Consider the following 19,063-nt stretch of genomic DNA (forward strand, 5'->3'; position numbering starts at 1 on the left):
TATAACCAATTAAGTATTTAACCCTAATACTTAAAACTGATAAGGGTTCAGCTCGTTCGACACGACGTATGCCGAGTCGTGCATGTGCCTCATTTGGACGACATGTACAAACTCAACACGACACGATACAACACGATTTGTTTCTTAGCCATCTCCAGACAGACACAACCGATTGAGATACGAGGCACGCGAGTGTGCTATGTCAGCTTACACGGACAATTTTTACTTTTTTAGGTGGATAGATTCCAGTCCCCTCCCAATTATTCCGTATTTATTTAGGTTTGTAATTAATAATATTTTAATCCTATTTGTCAAACCACCAGATAAATAAGGTTGTAGGGACTAGAGAGTAGTTTTTTTTAAAAAAAATAGTAACCTCCATAACATAAAAAATAAAGAAAGAAGTCACTAATTCCAACTTCACTTGCTTCCATTTTATCCCCATAAAATTCCCTTTCACTTAATTGGTTTCAGTGTTAGTGCTCTCTGCTACTCACTTCTCCCTCCCCACCCTTACTCACCTTCCTCCACCATTTCTTCGCTTCGATCCCTCAACCCAGGTATTCACCTTTTCTCTCTCCCAACTTCCTATTTCCTCCGTAATTTTCTTTGCGTGGTTTTTCACTGATGAATTTCTCCAACATTTGATGATTTTTGTTCTTCTCCAAGTTTCCGCTGGTTATTTTTTAAAATTTTGATGAATTTCTGTAAGTTGAATTTCACGATGACGTAATTTTTTTGGTTAGTAATTAACGTTACGAAATCAAAATTTCCGCAAATCTAATCAATGATTATCCACTGGTTTTGAAGTTTAAATGGAAGACTTTGAACTTTGATTCATTTTTTTTCCAGTAATTTTTGCAGTTTTCGACTATTGACTAACGTTACAAAGTCATAATTTCCGCAAAATTAATCAATGTTTAGCCACTGCTTTTGAAGTCTTGATTGAATTACATTCTTAAATTCAGTTTTTCCGAAAAATGAATCAGTGATTAGCTAGTAATTTTGCGAGCATTTGAAGATTCGTCGTCTCGAAGAACGCAATTAAATTTAGATACAGAGTATGAATTTATTTCGGAAACTTAAATCAACAATTAGCTAGTGATTTTACGATTTTCTGAAGATTTGGCGTTTTGAAGAACACAAAATAAAACTGAATTCAGTTAGAGTATGCATTAATGCATGATTTTATTTATTTATTTATATAAATCATCATTTTTTTCCCATTTCATAGTAGAGTTCATGTTCATCATAAATGAATGTTTGAGTAGATCTTCAAAAGCATCGCAATCAATCACAATGTCAACTCTGTGTGATTTCTGCAAGATTTTCATCAGTAATGGCTGCATAAAACTGGTTCTAGCTACAAAGTCTACCAACGATTTCTCTTAGATTTGCGTTCATATTCATTTTCTCTCTCCTACTTTTTTCACAATTAATTGCTGTATCCATCAGATTTAGAGCATCGGAAGAGGAGAACAAACAGGAGCAGGCTACTTGTTTGGAGTGATTGGATTTTAATGCTAAACGGCGCTACTACTACTACTACTACTGCTGCTGCATAAGGTTTTATAAAGCGCTCAGGAGACGTTAAATCATAGCTAAAGGTGTTCTTCTTTCTTCAACTCTCCCTCCTACTTTGAACTGATGGCTAATTCTCCAGGGTAGAACTGTACTTTTGTGTGTGCGTGTTATGTTTACTGGCCAACCGGTCGGGTCGGGTTTAAATCAGTCGATCAAACAAAAAGGACGAATGGAGTAGTCATTCGTTATAATTACTAACTTTTTCGTGTAGAAAGAGCCACATAAGGTAAATGATTTAGATACGAAGGGAGTAGTCATTCGTTATAATTACTATTTTTTCGTGTAGAAAGAGCCACATAAGGTAAATGATTTAGATAGGATTAGTATCGGTTACCATTTCCTCGAAACTTTACCGACCAAATCAAGCCACTCCGTGGTTGATAACTTATTAGGGGTGTTTTTGTCATAGGGATAATATTACAATTAATTCCTAGTTTTAACTTTTACATTATACGTAAATGAGGCGATCTTATAACAACCATAACATGAATAAAATAAGTGGTGAAGGTGGTAAGGGTAACTATTTATGCTTACGGAGAGATTGCATTTTTTTTTTGGAGAGATTGCATTTTTGAGGTACCACAATAATAAAATACCTTTTACTCTTCAAAAAGTAGACACACGAGTTAACCCGAGTCACCCGACCCTTTAGAGACCGGGTAAAACCCTTCTTACTAAGTACGTATAACTTTGAGTAAAAATGCCGGTAAGGTAGTAGGAGAGTCGGAGTACAATTTTGAGGTAATTTTCAATGAGGCGTCCTTGAAAAATAGACACAATAGTTAACCCCTAGAGACGGTGTGTAAAGCGGTAAAACCCCTCTTTACATTGATTTATTATTTCAAATTGGTATCTGTAGGATCTAGGTGATTGGGATTTATCTTTGAAGTTAATTCTAAAAATTTGTTTGTTAGGGAGTTGTCCTTTAGGAAGAAGGGTGTACTCCATATTTAGGGTGGTAACAAAATTCAAACAACACCATATCTTTTGTAGCAGAAGAACTAGGAAGGCGTGTGCGGGATATTCTTTTCTTTTGGCATTTATTGTGTGCTCTTATTAATGTGAGACTCAAGAAAGAAGGGGCACTTATGACCTTTTTTGCGTGCTCTTGTGGGTTTCCCTATTATTAGTAGCTTAGCCTTCGCCTAAACATCCCCAACGTTTAAAATAACCCTTTAGTCCATAGGCATGAATCATTTGTCCCCCATTTTTTAATACTTAAAATGAAAAAAATTAATTATTTTTTTTTTAATTATTTTTTTTTGTTGGGGGTTGAAATTACTCTTCACTGCAATGCAGGAAATGTGATAATTGCATGTTTCACATGATCACATCATATGATGGAAAAACTAAGGGTTATAGTTATGGGCCGTCCCCTATACAATAATATGACTTTTCTTTTTATAGATAAAATTTAATGTCGTAGTTTAACTCTGCCTTAGTTACTTGATATAGGGTCACGGTCACCCGTTTCACCGTTTGTTTGGTTGTGGTTGTGGAATGGTAATTTTTTGGTCATGTCTTTCATATTAATGACTTGTTCATTTAATCTTGTGTAGTCGGATCTTCTGATTTATGTCACTCATTAGATTTGGATATAAGGGTATGTTTAATTTTTGACTTGAAATGAAGAATACAAGTGACATAGTCAAGACGTACTTGTAATGGTATATCGGCGGTCCTTTTAACAAAGGATTCAACTTCTTATATGCGTGAATGTAGATATATCTCCGAGTGTTAATTGAAGGTTTGATTTTAGCTCGAGTATTGTTGAACTAAATTTGAGGTTGCTTAAGAGCACCATTAACCATGAACAAAATAAATGTTCACGTGGATGAACTATTTTTTTTGGTCTTAACAATGAACAAAACAATGTTGGTTCATAAACGTTTGAAGGAATGCTCGAAAACATAAGTGTTTGAGCAAACATTCATGGTAAAAATTAAAGTGAGTTGATGACTTCTAGCACAAGTGCACAACTGATCAACAAGGGACTAATAACATAATATTTTAGGAGAGAGAAAATAAAGAAAATTATAGATTTTCAAGCTTTATATTAAAAAAAACGGATTTTTCATGAAATACCCCTGAATTTTTGCAAAATTCACCAAATGCCCCTCGACTTTCAGAAATTCACCAAATGCCCTCCACTTTTTAACAAATACACAAGATACCCTTAATGAGCATTTTCTGTCAATTCTGTTAGATTACCGTCAACTTTACCCCTAATTAACTCTATTATTCCTAACTTATCTAATTATCCTAATTAAATTAAAAATAAAAAATAAAAAATCCCTTGTGTTTTTCTCTCTCTACCGTTCATTCTCTTTCCCAAATGAAAACCATGGCAGCCATGGCAGTCACCACCATGGTCATCCCCTTTCTCTCTCCTCATCCCCTTCACTACCCCTATTCCTATTCCTCTCCCCTTCACCAACCTATGAAAATAAACAGACCCAATTCGCAGAGCCTTATATACGGGATTTGATCTGGTGCATCACAACTCCATCAAACAAGGTCTTCATCCCTCTGATTGTATCATCACCATCGTTAATCGTGAATTTCCATATGTTGTTGTTTTCATGGTTGTTGCTTATAAGTTTGCGGTGGTGAATATGTTGCCAGAAACTGTAACAGTGATACTAAAATTGGAGGTGGGGCTGCATTGAAGACCCGCTTGCCGCGGCTGTTACGGCTGTGCTCCGATCGATTTTCGTCTTCCCCTGCTTTTTCCGCCGATGCACCTCCTCTCCTTCTCAATTTTTCGGCACCGCCGCAGCAGGTTGGTTGTCGGTATGAGTTGTTGTTGCTTCAATCACCTCTTCATTAATTTCAAGAAATCAAAATCAATTATTGTGAAGGTATATCTTGGAAGATTAATTTGGAGATGAAATTCTCGAATGTCTGTGGAATTGATGAGAGGGATTTTGTCAGTGTTATTGAAAGGGACCAAGGGTAAATTAATTAGTTGAAGTAACCCAATTGCACTCCTCCTCTCCAATTGTATTTATGGTTGATTTAATTTCCAGAATTTTAGTTCTCTCTCCATATGTTCCCTGAACTTGTGAGGGTTTGTTTGATTTTTTTTCCCCAAAATTTGTAAGGGAAAGAGGAGAGGAAGCTCAGAAAATCAGAGAAGTTGCAGAGGCAGGCACATGCGAGGTAGGAGACGACAGTAGACATATCGATGGTGTGGCAGGGATTAGACATCCATGGAAGAAGGAGAAAGGGAAGATCCATGGAAGAAAGAGAAAGGGAAGATAAAAGGGGCGAGGAGGAAGGTTAGTGGTGGGTTGGCAGTTGATTTTTTTTAATAGTAAATTAGATTAATTAGGAGTTAATTAGTTTAGTTAAGAAAAAAGTTAACGGAAAAGTTAACGGAGCTGACGGAAAATCTTCATTAATGGCATATTGTGTATTAAGTTTATGAATAAGGGTATCTTGTGCATTTGTTAAAAAGTGGAGGGCATTTGGTGAATTTCTGAAAGTCGAGGGGCATTTGGTGAATTTTGCAAAAATTCAGGGGTATTTCATGAAAAATCCGTAAAAAAAATGTAGAAAAAAAAACTACCATCATATAATATTTTTTAGGTTTTTAGTTTATACTCTACAAATAGACACCAATTTTTTAATTTAATTATTTATGTTGAAAAGATAAGAAAATAGGGATGGAGCTTTAGTTTTGTTCATGGATGAGGAATGAAATGTACCCTTAATCCATTATCCATGAACATGATGTGGAAGAGTGAGAAAGATGAAAGAGATTGTGATGAACATTTCATTTTTGTTTATTGATAATGATGCTCTTTGAACTAGGGGTGTAACTGTGTAAGTGGTGTAGGAAAAATCCAAAGTCCAATCCAATCCAGTACAAATTTGTTGCACTGGACCGGATGTGAAAAAGTTCGGATCGGACTCAAACTCCAACTTTTGAGTCCAATTTATTTTGGACTAGACTTGGACCCGACATGTTGGAGTCCAAAACTCCAATTAAGTCCTACTTTTTAAAGATTTAATTTTATTACTCCCTCCGTATTTTAAAAAGAGATACACTTTGACCGGCACATAGTTTTATGAGAGTGGGTTGAATTTATTAAAATAAGATGAAAGTAGGGTAATTGGTAAATTATTTATTATATTAAGAAGATGATGTGAGTAAGTGTGAGGACCATAAGAAAGATAGAAATATTAATATATTGGAAGTGGGGACCTAAGCATGTCAAAAGAGGAAAGTGTATCTCTTTTTAAAATACGACCGTTTAAGAAAAGTGTATCTTTTTTTAAATACGGAGGGAGTATAATTTAAAATATATTTTAATATGCGATTTTTGCGCCATAAAAAACCAAATGTTACACTTCATATAACCTGATCCAATTTTTTTTTTCTCTTACCCTCTTTCTCTTTCGCCTTCTTTCAATGGCCGTGATGATTAATTATTGAGCTTCAATGTATTTTTCAGTTTAAGTCTTCTAAGAACTGAATTTTTTTGGCCAAGCATTTACATGTATAAAATATATATACTTCCTCCGTTCCGGAAATATCGCATCAAGGTTGACTTTTGTTCCTTTAACCATTACTTTTACTCTTAATATCTCAAATCGTGTACAAGTAAAAATTATAAAAAATTAATATTAAAAAAAATATCAATACGAATATAACATAACTTTACACGACTAAAATTTCCTTATGTACGAATCACATAAAATGACCAAAGTCGTAGTGTGAATAGTGTAAAAAACAAATGGTGCGATATTTTCGGAACGGAGGAAGTATCTATTACTATATACTCCCTCTGTTCCTAAATACGTGTCCAGTTCCCATTTATGGCGTTTCCTTTTATGTGTCCACTTTTCGTTTTTGGACATACACCTTTCCCACTTTTCTATACACTTTTCCCAATTTTCCATACATTTTCCCACTTTTCTATACATCATTATTACCTTTTTTTACACATTCCACACTTTTCCCACTTTTCAATCACCACCTCCACTTTTATTTATACTTTATCAATAAACAATTATCTACTTTTTCCTTTCCCAAAAAAAAAAACATTCCCAATCATTACCTCTTACACACCATTCAATTTTATTAATTACCGTGTACATGTCCAAAGTGGACACGTATTTAGGAACGGAGGGAGTACTAAAAGAGACATCAGGAATGACACATGTCACTTCCTGGTGCAATTTTTTCCCGCCAAAAGCCTACTTCCTAAAATATATCTAATTTATTTATGTATTTAGTTTTTAACAGTTTTTATAAATGATTTATGTATGGAAACAAAATATTGGCTTACTAAATAAGACAATAATAAATACCACATAATAACTTGCTAACATTATATTGAAATATTTCTGTCAAATCGGTATATCAATAATAGAAAATACATTTAATCAATATTTTGATCAAATTAGCATATTATGCATATAAAATATGTAATACGTAAAGTTTCACATCAGATGATTAAATATGAATATGTTCAAGATTTATTAATTATGCATTATGTTTAAGAGAAGTATTTTATAAAAAATATGGTCAAACAATAATTTTAAAATATCCGTGCATGCACGGGACATTATCTAGTATTTCTTAAATGTTGGCTATTCATTTTTCCTTCGTGGGACAATGACTTGTAGGTGCTAAAGGATTTCATACCCAATATATAATACAGGAATACTTGTATTAAAATTTATGTGTCAAAATAGTTAGACTACGAAAGATTATTTGCATTTATTTATGTTTGACCATATGGTTTTAGCTTCTTTTTCAACTTGATAAAGTTTTTTTCAAAATAAAAAATTGGATCAGACTGGACCTGATTCAGACTCAAGAAAATTTATTTGGATCGGACTAGATTGGACTCAAGAAAAGTTTGGATCGCACCTAGACTCAAGTATCATAGTCCATTTTATTTATTTACTTTTTGGGTAGGATAGATTTGGACTTGGTAAAGTCCAATCCAGTCCATCCAATTTTACACCCTTACTCCATTCGTACTTTTTTAAGAGTCGCAATTAATACTTCCAGCCGTACTTTTTAGGATTCACAATTCCATTTTGGTAACTTTTACACCTACTTTTCAATTGTTTATTATCTTTTACTTCTCATGAGTCACTTAAATCATAAATAATACCATTTTTGGTAACTTCTACACACCACCTGTTTTTTTAAAATATTTTTTTAATTGTTAACTACCCTACTTGCATCATTATTATTATATCAAATTCAACTATGCTTCCTTAATACTTGGGCCGGTCAACATATGACTCCTAAAAAAATACGGAGGGAGTACTTTAAACTAAGTTGCGCCTAAGTTTAGAATAATGGTCATTGTAAAAGCATATGTTACTTGGACTCAGGTATTCATGTCGGACACAGATGCGTGTCCAAGTGTCCGAGTAAGCTATTCTGGATAGATTTTAATGATTTTAGCACAAAATGAAGTGTCCAAGTGTCCATACTCATGTTCGAGTGTCGAGCATCCAACACGAGTAGTTGAGGTAATATGAAAGTCCAAAGGTAGGTAAAAGCAAAGGGTAACTAGGTCAGAATTATTTTTCCTTTGGTTGAGTTGAAACTTTATTTTTCCTTTGGTTGAGTTGAAACTTGAAAGGGGTATCGTCTCACTAATTTCGCCTTCAAGAATACTTGAAGTATGACCTTAGTTAACTTTGAGATCGTATTATTAGCAAATGCAAGATTATACAATAACTTATTTTAATGTTTCTTCATATAAAACATAGCAAATTTACTTAACAGATCATTATAGTCCGGGAAGGAGGCTCATTTAAATTCTATTTTATGGGTAATTCTTGCGTTAACAAAGCATATTGGTTCATCCTGTATATAGGAGAATTGAATCTAGACCCTTATGTAGTGGTTGGAATATGCACTAAAGTAGTAGTCTAGTCTAATGTTGAGTCTTGGAGTCATAATTTTAAATCTTGGGTTCCTCTTTAGGCCAAGGAAAAATACATTACTTATGACACGAGTCGATAACGTTTTCCAACTTATCGAGCGCACGAGTCCATAAGACTGTTCTATTATTGTTAACAAGTAATTGAGTGTCTTTAGTTTAGTTTTGTTTTGTTTTTTACTCTTTCAATTTCATCTTATTTGCATCATTTGACTAATTTTTTAATAGTTTTATAGGTTAAACAACAAGTAAAATGACACTGAGGGAGTATGTTTTTTAAGGGGACATTAGCGGCTCAGTTAAATAAGGGTCTATCCTTTTACCCTTGTCATACAGTAAAGTGCCACCTCATTGTTCTGGACTTAGACTACACGAGTGTTGTAGCTGGTGGGAGGGAGAAAGAGACAATATAGATCCAAGTCAGTGTGAGAGAGAGAGCGATGTAAGAGACAGCCCTAACGGCCCAAATAGAAAAATGGTCTTTGGACTTCTGTTTGTTGTTGCAGAAGTGGGCTTCAGTCTTCAGGCTTAAGACACAAATGACAAATTGTCCCCTCTAAGCAATATTTTAAGTTGTACTATAAGCATTTTTAATCCAAATCCGGGCTTGTCTTTTCTGGTTAGTGTAGGTCTACTTTTGCCCGATTAATTATTCTATTAGAGATATGGGTTTGAAGGATGTCCGATTGCTCGTCCATTGTCGAGGATGTTATTGATGTTGATTTTGTTTTTTTATTCTTAAAAGAAAGTTAGTTTCCTTTTTATTTATTTTTTCTGGACGACAAATTGTCAAATATTTGCCTTTTTATTTTATTTTAATGAGCGTCAATTACAAAAAAAAAAAAAAAAAAAAGATCCAACTTTAATCATTTTACAAGAAGAAATACAATGTGGTGGTTATTATTAGCTAGTCTCCTGTCACGTTGCCTGACTGCCTGACACTAACTTTCCCATGCTTGATAATATTTTAGTTGGGTAGGAGGTGAGTGTCATTGCACGCGGTAGACGGTAAGATGTTTTACACGATATAGGAAAAGAAAAGAATTTGATGCTTTATTGGTTTGTCAATTGTCTTTATTGTTGGGGTGCAAGAGGCTTAGGTGAATCTAAGGAGTCAAATTGAATTTGGTGTAGCTTTGTAAGCCTCTCACAGTGTCACTGATTTATACACAACATGTGAAAGGGAGAACACCAAAACTACAGTGTAGTGGTGTAAAGCAAAAAAGATAAAAAGAAATTTGTTTAAATGGAAAGATGTTGGCTACAGTAAAACAATGATTTGTCCTAGGTTAAATCTCATCACTAGTTTTAAAATTTCATGACTTTATTGGCTAATTTCTTTTACTTATCTAGAACCAATATTTTATTTTATTTTAACTTCGTTTTCACTCTACTTACTACGGGGTATTTTTTGTTCACCTTTCATAACAACTATTCAGTCTATATTTCTAGTTTAATTTGGATGTTAGAGAAAGTGTGCAAAGGGACCGAGGGAGTAATTTGGGTAATGGTCAAAAATTTGAAACAAGTGGTAATGTGGTATGGGGAAATAAGTAATATCGGGGTAATCATTTCTTCCCTGTCCTTTGTGAAAAAACTTCCCCCACTTTGCTTTGATGGTCACAAACCTCAGCCAAAGAGTTTCCTGCAAAAATAAAGGCAAGAAAACAGCAAAAGAAAAGTGTGAAGAAAAAAGAAACGAGGGGAGAGACAGTCAGCCCATTAATCAAAAGTAAAGCTTTAATTCAGAGCACAGTGCTGACACTGTTACAGTTATCATAACAAAGGGGCAGAAGCACTAGCATCAGTTGGAATGGTGCCTGCTTACTAGAGTACTATCTTACTTGCACTCGCGTACACGTGTTGACATGAGTATGTATCCAAGTGTCCAACACGGCTATTTTGTGGTGTGAAATATCAAAGTGTCCATACCAGTAATGAGTATCGAGTACACGACACGGGTACTACTTGAGGTAAAATGAAGAGTCTGGTAGCAACACAATTACTCTATTGTGGACCAAATTTAATATGCAGTACTTCATCCCTCACACTTTCTCTCTCCTGAGTTACCTAAATCCCTTTTACAACAGACACTACCCTTTTGCCCACTGAAATTCCCCTATTTGCTGTATTGTCCCCTTCCGTTTTGTCACTGTAAACAGATAATGAGCTCTTTCTTTATGCGTTATTTGCAAAATTTTAAAAAGAAAGTAGTAAAAAAATCCTTTCTTTTTATTGCTAGCTTACGAAACTGTCCTATAAAAAAATCCAAGGAACTATCCTCTTCCCAATTCCCATACCTTTGAGGGACCACTTAACCATTTGGGTTTTTTGATTTTATAAAGATTAATTAATTCATTTTTGTAATTCTTTTTGGTAAATCCCCATGTAAAACAAAAAAAATAAAGTAAATTCTTCTTCTTTCCCACTTTTTTGACCATGGAAATTGGTGTTTTGCCACGGGAAATTCTCTCTCGTGTCCAGTTATTCCCATACACTTTGTGTCATTTCTGTCAAATTATGTGTTCTTCGGGGTAAGTTTTTGAAAAACAAAAGCAAAAAACGAATAAATAGTTAAATATGGAATATTAATTACTGTATTATAGTTTGTGTGGAGTTGGGATTGACGTAGAATAACGTTTAAGAATGTTCAGAACATAATTTAATTTAAATATATATTTTATGTTCTGGGTTTATTTGTCATCTTTCCACCAAACAAATCTATGCTATTGTTTCTTATTCTGGGTTTAGTTTGAAGAACAAGAAGAAGAAATTGGTTAGATTTGAGAAGGAGAACTGTTCATATTTGCTGAGCAGTTCTAGTTAATTTTTTTCTACTTTTCTATAAGAAATCAGGTAAATAGTGTTTCACATGAATTACTTTGTGTTTATACCGTTTCAAACCGGTTAGCAGCTGCTTTACAGCTAAAAGGTGTAATATGTGCTACCTCATTCTGGATTTAGTTGCGCATTACTTATTATTTTGATTATATTATCAAGGTGACAATTAATTTTTGGGTGGAGGGGAGTGTTTATCAAACTTTTTTGCACAATGGGTTTTTAGCTTGATCTGAATGCTTGCATGTTGACTGGTTATTTTGTTTCTCCAAGTTGAATTTTCACCCCCACACGCAGCAACAGTTTAGATTTCATGTTCTCCTGTTCTTTTGACCTCCTTTCCGTGGAGTAAAATCAGTATATTCATTGCCCTAGTTGCTATTTTATTTTAAACTTGAAGTTTTATTATTTTTGGTAAAGGAAGTAATTAATTTACTGTGCCATTTACTCCACAATTCTATCTGCTACCTGTAAATTTGTCCTTTGCATTACTTGAAAACCCTTAATCTTTGAAGTGTTAGAAGACAATTTCTGACCTTGGACTATCTTCTGAAAAACTGAAATTTTATGTTATAGCAATGCCGAATCGACAAATAAGAGACCCGGAACAGAAGCATATGATCTCCAAGAAACCTGTGGAGAGCAGCTTAGTGGTTCCACAGGCATTTAACAAGTCCTCTCAGAGTTCTGGAGAGAGATTGGAAGATGCTCCAAAAAATGCTAAGCGGAGGAGAGGAAGAAGAAAGTCAAAAGGTGCCATAGTGGAAGATTTACCTCTTGATGGCAAACTTGGGTTGCATGCTGAGCCTCCCACATCAAATAAGGGCATTGTTTTCCAAAAAAGGCCAGGTTTCGGTCAGTTGGGGACTAAGTGTGTTGTTAAGGCGAATTATTTTCTTGCTGAGTTATCAAGGTCGGATTTATGTCAATATAATGTAAGTGTTTAGTTTCCTAATTAGGGTTGTGCTTTTTATATGGGTGGTGAAGGGAAGTGGTTTTTGATTCTGAGTTATTTTTTCAGGTTACTATTACTCCTGAAGTAAAATCAAGTAAACTGAACAAAGCTGTCATGGCTGAGCTGGTAAAGCTTCACAGAGAAACTTACTTGGGTGCTAAACTTCCTGTTTATGATGGAAAGAAGAATCTTTACACTGCTGGACTTCTACCATTCACGACGAAAGAGTTCAAGGTTACATTGGTTCAAGAGTGTGAAGGGTTTGAATCAACAAAGTATGCTGATTCTTTATCTCGTATTTTATTTGACATGGCTTTACTGTGGAAGTGTTGCTAATTTGCTACTCTTTGCTTTAGGAAAAATGAATTCGAGGTTCAAATCCAGTTTGTCGGTTTTGCTCGAATGCATGAACTACATGAGCTTCTAGCAGGTAAACACGTTAAAGCACCTCAAGAAGCTCTCACAGTCATTGATACAGTCCTGAGGGAAATGGCCGCAAAAAGGTGTGTGTTTTCTGTAGTTAAATTGTTCTAATCAAAGCATCTTACACAATGCCTTGTTACTTTATATTGACTTTATGACTCCCATAATTGGGATACTTGAAGGTATTTACCGTTTGGAAGATTATTCTACTCTCCTGATATTCAAAAGCCTCATCAACTCGGTGGTGGTTTACACTCGTGGCGTGGCTTTTATCAGAGTGTAAGACCCACACAGATGGGATTGGCCCTGAATATTGGTGGGTGTTTCTCTTATTTAGCATTGGTATTCTATTTTTCCAACAAGTTTACCGCTCTATCTTTTGGAAGGCCATTGTCACACCACTGCTTTGATGGATCAGATATGTCAGCGAGCGCATTCATTGAAGCACTCCCGGTAGTGGAATTTGTAGCTCAAATTTTAGGAAAGGATGTGCGTTCACGACCACTGTCTGATGCAGATTCTGTCAAGGTAAATCATTGAGATCTTTTAACTGTTTCGAGTTTCAGCGGAACCTCTATGACCAGCTATTTCATGAGATCCAAGTTTTTGGTAAAATAAGCCGGTTTTGGTTTAAGTTAAACATTGCGTCGCTATCTGATTATAGATTGAGTGAACTATTACGGGAACAAGCCTACTAGATCAGGCATGAAATAGGATGCAAAAAGAAGAAGAAAAAAAGTTATGCTGTGCATTTTGCAGTACTATATTACTTTCCCAGTACAAGACATGATTTTAAGAGTTACAAATATCCTGAAAATATTAAATAGTTGTCTGATGATGTCGACAAATTGAAATGAAGAAATGGGTGAAAAGAGGCTCCAATCTATCTATACCTGGTATTTTAAAAGCAAAACCACATTTGATTAGATGACACGTGTCAACACATTTAATTAGATGACACATGTCGCCCATTCTTTCCTTGATCAATTTGATTTTTTATTTTAGTTTTTCTTTGTTGCTTGATATAATACACAACTCCAATTGCCTCTTTCACTTCATCTTCCTAATACAACATCAATTCATCAATCTATTCATTCAACATCTTCCACTTCATCTTTCCAATTAACACTTAATATTAATACACTATTTAATTTATGTATTATTTCAACTTTCAAAATTTACCTCTATTTAAATCATATATTCTCTTTAAAATCACAAGCTCAAAAAAAAATAGAACTTAAAAAGATAGATTAAATAACCACTATACAACCGCCCGTTCAAAAAGTTAGTTGGTTTAAGATATAGACAATTAATTTATTGATTGGAAGTAGTAATTAATATTTGATACTATCAGAAGCTAACTTTCATTCATTTGTAAGTGCAGGTTAAGAAAGCACTTAGAGGCATCAAAGTGGAGGTTACTCACAGAGGAAATGTACGGAGGAAATACCGAGTATCAGGATTGTCAGCACAGCCTACCAGGGAGCTAATGTATTAGCCATTACCTTCGTCCTCATTATTTGCTCCTTAGCTCTTTGTTGCTTTGTTCCTTATGACTATTTGTATTTTCCCTTGTCTCGACAGTTTCCCTGTTGATGAGCAAATGAATATGAAGTCTGTGGTTGAGTACTTCCAGGAGGTGTATGGATTTTCCATACAATATGCCCACCTCCCTTGTCTTCAAGTAGGGAATCAAAAGAAAGTGAATTATTTGCCAATGGAGGTATATCAGATAGTTTTAGTTAAGACTTAAGAACATGTGGCTCTCAGCAGTTTATGTGAATGTTTTACTGATTATCTGTTTTGCTATGTTCCGTTACAGGCATGCAAAATAGTTGGAGGACAGAGATATACAAGGAGATTGAATGATAAGCAGATAACTTCTTTACTCAAAGTTACATGTAGACGACCATGTGACCAAGAAGCAGATATTTTGCAGGTCCTCTACTTAGTTCCTTTTGTTCTGATTACTGGTGCATTATGCATTTAAAAAGCTTTCTCCTATTCTTCATCGTGTTTCCCCCAAAAGACGCCTACTCTATTATGATGATCATGCACATGGAGCTGAATACCATGCATAAACTATGTTGATTGCATGAGTAACTTTCTTGCTTTCACTGCAGACAGTTCACCAGAATGGCTACAACCAAGATCCCCATGCACGAGAGTTCGGTATAAAGATAGATGACAAGCTTGCAACTGTTGAGGCCCGTGTTCTTCCTGCTCCATGGGTTTGTATTCCAGCTCATCCCTTCTTTTTACTCTTCCCTGTAATTGGCAAGTATATAGAAGTACTAAATACAGTTTGTAACCTATTTTGCCTCTAATAGCTGAAGTACCATGATTCTGGGAAAGAGAAACAACACTTGCCTCAGCTTGGTCAGTGGAATATGCTAAACAAGGTAAGCGGTCTCTACTGTCTATTACTCTATTGTATGTAGTTTTATCTTGGATATTTTTTGGAAGGTGTCCATAAACGCTGTTTTGTTTAAATGATATAGAAAGTGATAAATGGGAGCACAGTGAATAACTGGGCTTGCATCAATTTCTCAAGAAGTGTACAAGAAACTGCCGCTCGTGGGTTTTGTCGTCAGTTGGTGCAGATGTGTCAAGTGTCTGGAATGGTAAGACTTCAATTGTTATATAGACTCAATTCCAAAGTGGTTCTTTCATATGTTCCCGTTGACTGTCGTACTTTGTTTTAAATGCTTATTCAAACTAATTATTTTTCACTGTTACCGCCATGCTAAGACATTTACATATAGCTGAAATTTCGTGACAAGCATGGAGGTCCGCGGAAGAAGTAATTAATAATAAGAAGTAATTATTAGTTTGTGATTTGTTAGTCCTCTAATGGAAATGTAGGAGCTTGATTTCTAGAGCCCTTAAGGTCCCTTGGATAAATTGTTTGAACTGATGTGAACCCCCTTCTACTTCTAGGAGTTCAACCCTGAACCTGTTATCCCTATCCATTCTGCACGACCAGACCAAGTGAAGAAGGCCTTGAGATATGTATGTAATGCTGCTGCAAGCAAACTTGATGGGAAGGAGCTGGAGTTGGTTATTGCCATTCTACCGGACAATAATGGCTCCTTATATGGTACATTTTATTCACTTTCATTTCTTTTAAATATATGAAGATTGCAGCTTTAGCTGTAAGAAATTGAATACATAGTCCATGAATAATGCTAGAGATTTAGTTATGGTGCAAGTAAAAATGCCAGGACTCGTGCACCATATCATTGACTAAAAGTTTGTGTTTCATTTAGGTGATTTGAAACGAATTTGTGAGACAGACTTGGGATTGATTACACAATGCTGCCTAACCAAATATGTCTTGAAAGTTTCCCGACAATACTTGGCAAATCTTTCTTTGAAAATTAATGTAAAGGTATGTGCGACAATGCATCTTATTCAACCTAAAGCTTAGCTTTGAGAACCATTTCTCATATGAATCTAATGTGCAGTTGGGAGGAAGAAATACGGTACTTATGGATGCTTTGAGTTTGAGAATTCCAATGGTTAGTGACATCCCAACAATTATATTTGGAGCTGATGTTACTCATCCTGAAAGCGGGGAAGATACCAGCCCATCCATCGCTGCTGTAAGAAAATAATTGATTTTATTTGTAGGAAGGGTTATGTTTTCATATGTTTGATCTATCTGATTGCAATTTCACAGGTTGTAGCATCTCAAGATTGGCCAGAAGTAACAAAGTATGCAGGCATGGTATCTGCTCAGGCACACAGACAAGAAATTATACAAGATCTTTATAAAACCTGGCAAGACCCGCAACTAGGAACTGTACATGGAGGAATGATCAGGTTTGCATTAATCTTCAATCTGTTTTATGATTCTATCTATACTTTGAGGTAGTGCATCGTGACAGTTCTACACTAAGAAGCTACCTGTTAGTGTTATCTTGGTAAAAGATTTTGGGTTTACTTCTAGCCAATATGTGAAAACTACACACAAAGGGAAAGAGATTCCGAAAATTACGCCTGGCAACTAAATTATCGCTACTGGCACTCTATATTCCAGAAGGAAAGTTGTAGCTACAGATGTACTCTACAATTTTCCAGAAATATATGCTGCTTTACCATAGGGCACAATGACATGGACATGAACACTTCCTGGATATGTAACCATGTCTGATACTTGCAGCTGGCTCGTGTTGATATAATGCATATAAAATGCAACAACTTCTTGCTGCTTTATACTTCAGCATCCATGTAACTGATGATCATTAGATTTTGACTTGCGTTAATGTCAATCCTTTTTTTAGTGTTTCATGCTCACGTTACTAAACTTTTATTGGCTTGGCTGCTGCAGAGAACTTTTGCTCTCCTTTAAAAGGGCCACGGGACAAAAGCCTCTGAGGATAATATTTTACAGGTAAATTACCTTACCTGTATCTTTTTATCAACACTAGAAATGACAACAGAAATAATTGTGAAGATGTCTTAAAACTGAAATGGCATATATCTTCTTGTCAAAATGTATCTTAATTGTTTATTGATTCATATAACATGATTTATTTCCTGAGCAGGGATGGTGTCAGTGATGGGCAGTTCTATCATGTTCTACTGTATGAACTTGATGCCATTAGAAAGGTATGCCATAAACTTGATGCCGTTAGATAGTTTATGCTTTTCCAGTGCTAAACTTCTATCTTTTCATAGGCATGTGCATCACTGGAACCGGGCTATCAACCCCCAGTTACATTTGTTGTGGTCCAAAAGCGTAATCATACTAGATTATTTCCAAACAATCACAACGACAAGAGAAGTACTGACAAGAGTGGGAATATCTTACCCGGTAATTTCTATTCTTTTGATGAGTTTTTCCTTTATAATTTCATAGAAAAGGGGTTTTAAGCGTTTTTAACTCTCATCTTTTCTTTCTCCTTTGCACTTTTTCTTATGATGTTTGATAACATTGCAGGCACAGTGGTAGATACTAAAATATGTCACCCAACCGATTTTGATTTCTTTCTATGCAGTCATGCTGGGATTCAGGTGAGCTTTTCAGCGAGTTTTAATAAAGTTATAGATAGCTTACATGTTTTCTTTAGAAATAACAAATAGCACAACTGTTTTCTTCAGGGAACCAGCAGACCAGCTCATTACCATGTTCTGTGGGACGATAACAAATTCTCAGCCGATGAGATACAATCTCTAACAAACAATCTCTGTTATACGTAAGCAGATCCCCTCCCCCCCTCTGATTGAGTTTTCCTCGTTAGCATTCTTCTAAAATTAGTAAGGGTTTCTGCAGGTATGCTCGCTGCACACGATCTGTATCAGTCGGTAAGTTAATCATGTCTCAGTTTATGGTCGCTGCAGAGAATCATAAATGCAAATTTTTATCAGTCAAAATGCAGAATTATGTTGATTCGTTAAGTACTTGATTTTTCTGTAACTTTGTAAGGCAACTTATGATCTCTTTCCTTATGCAGTTCCTCCGGCATATTATGCTCATCTGGCAGCTTACAGAGCTCGATTCTACATGGAACCTGATAGTTCTGATAGTTCAGGGGGGTCACATAATTCGCGCACAAGCAAAGGTCAAAACGTCAGACCATTGCCAGAATTGAAGGACAAGGTCAAGAATGTAATGTTTTACTGCTAAGCATAGGTTGACAGTAGATCAGAATGTGTATAGTTCTCTTGTAATTATAGTTGTAGTGACTAGTTAAATAGTGCATAACAAATTTTGATAAGTTATGATAAGCTTTTTTCTAGTCCTTCGATTATGAATATCTCGTATTCGTATATCATAGCTTCCACACTAATAAGCAATAATATGTACTTCAGATCAGGATCACCGGGTTATCGGAGTATATTTGGCAAGTTTTCTGAATAGATGATTGAATGAAACCAAGTACCATAGTAGGCTAGCACCTTCGCCCTCCGATGGAAGAGAAATAAAAATACTTTCCATCTGTTTTTCAATTCGTAATTTTTCCTTTAAACGACAATAATAATGGTTAAATTTGCGAATTTTTAACCCCAAAAATTGGATACTCCTTAATTCATGGAGCATACGCATAAATCAATGAGATTTTGGACTACTGGTTAAGATTGAGGTTTTGTATGATAGGTCTTATATTTGAATCCTTATGTGCTCATTTATAATTTATATAGCCTTATGACTCATTCGCATGAAAAATAAATAAAAATAGTACATGCGCATAAAGTTGGTGAACTGAACGTTCAGGTCGGGTTCATTTAACTTATAGACCAGACCATCTACTTGTGGATCGTAATTTGGTTCAAATATTTCTCAATTCAGAAGTTACACAGGTTGTTTCATATTTGATTCTATCGTCAAATAGGTTATGTT

General features: G+C 35.2%; 1 protein-coding gene across 4 annotated transcripts; it reads left to right on the plus strand.

Moving 5' to 3' along the window:
* The first annotated feature begins 400 nt into the window (after positions 1 to 400).
* LOC110800908 (protein argonaute PNH1) lies at positions 401 to 18,473 on the plus strand. 4 transcript variants are annotated; one of them, XM_022006232.2, is made up of 24 exons: positions 401 to 560; positions 1,456 to 1,607; positions 11,916 to 12,274; positions 12,361 to 12,569; positions 12,651 to 12,797; positions 12,900 to 13,033; positions 13,136 to 13,245; positions 14,102 to 14,208; positions 14,302 to 14,440; positions 14,540 to 14,656; positions 14,841 to 14,948; positions 15,048 to 15,119; positions 15,219 to 15,341; positions 15,658 to 15,817; positions 15,987 to 16,108; positions 16,185 to 16,322; positions 16,400 to 16,542; positions 17,051 to 17,113; positions 17,268 to 17,331; positions 17,401 to 17,536; positions 17,663 to 17,736; positions 17,824 to 17,918; positions 17,996 to 18,027; positions 18,177 to 18,473. In XM_022006232.2, the coding sequence occupies exons 3-24, from the start codon at positions 11,918 to 11,920 to the stop codon at positions 18,347 to 18,349; spliced, it is 2,823 nt and encodes a 940-aa protein (XP_021861924.1). In that variant the 5' UTR covers positions 401 to 560; positions 1,456 to 1,607; positions 11,916 to 11,917; the 3' UTR covers positions 18,350 to 18,473. The 4 variants fall into 4 exon arrangements, with proteins under 4 accessions (XP_021861924.1, XP_056693047.1, XP_056693048.1 ...); XM_056837069.1 differs by lacking the exons at positions 401 to 560; positions 1,456 to 1,607 and adding exons at positions 3,932 to 4,366; positions 4,689 to 4,865; XM_056837070.1 differs by lacking the exons at positions 401 to 560; positions 1,456 to 1,607 and adding an exon at positions 10,877 to 11,035.
* Positions 18,474 to 19,063: the final 590 nt, after the last annotated feature.

Source organism: Spinacia oleracea, chromosome 2 (assembly GCF_020520425.1).
Source record: "Spinacia oleracea cultivar Varoflay chromosome 2, BTI_SOV_V1, whole genome shotgun sequence".
Classification (NCBI taxonomy): Eukaryota; Viridiplantae; Streptophyta; class Magnoliopsida; order Caryophyllales; family Amaranthaceae; genus Spinacia; species Spinacia oleracea.

Coding starts and splice junctions, on each gene's coding strand:
- LOC110800908 (XM_056837069.1), top strand. CDS start 4,772: ATGGTGTGGCAGGGATTAGACATCCATGGAAGAAGGAGAAAGGGAAGA. Junction 4,866..11,915: donor TAAAAGGGGCGAGGAGGAAG/GTTAGTGGTGGG, acceptor TTTATGTTATAG/CAATGCCGAATCGACAAATA. Junction 15,818..15,986: donor CAATAATGGCTCCTTATATG/GTACATTTTATT, acceptor TGTTTCATTTAG/GTGATTTGAAACGAATTTGT.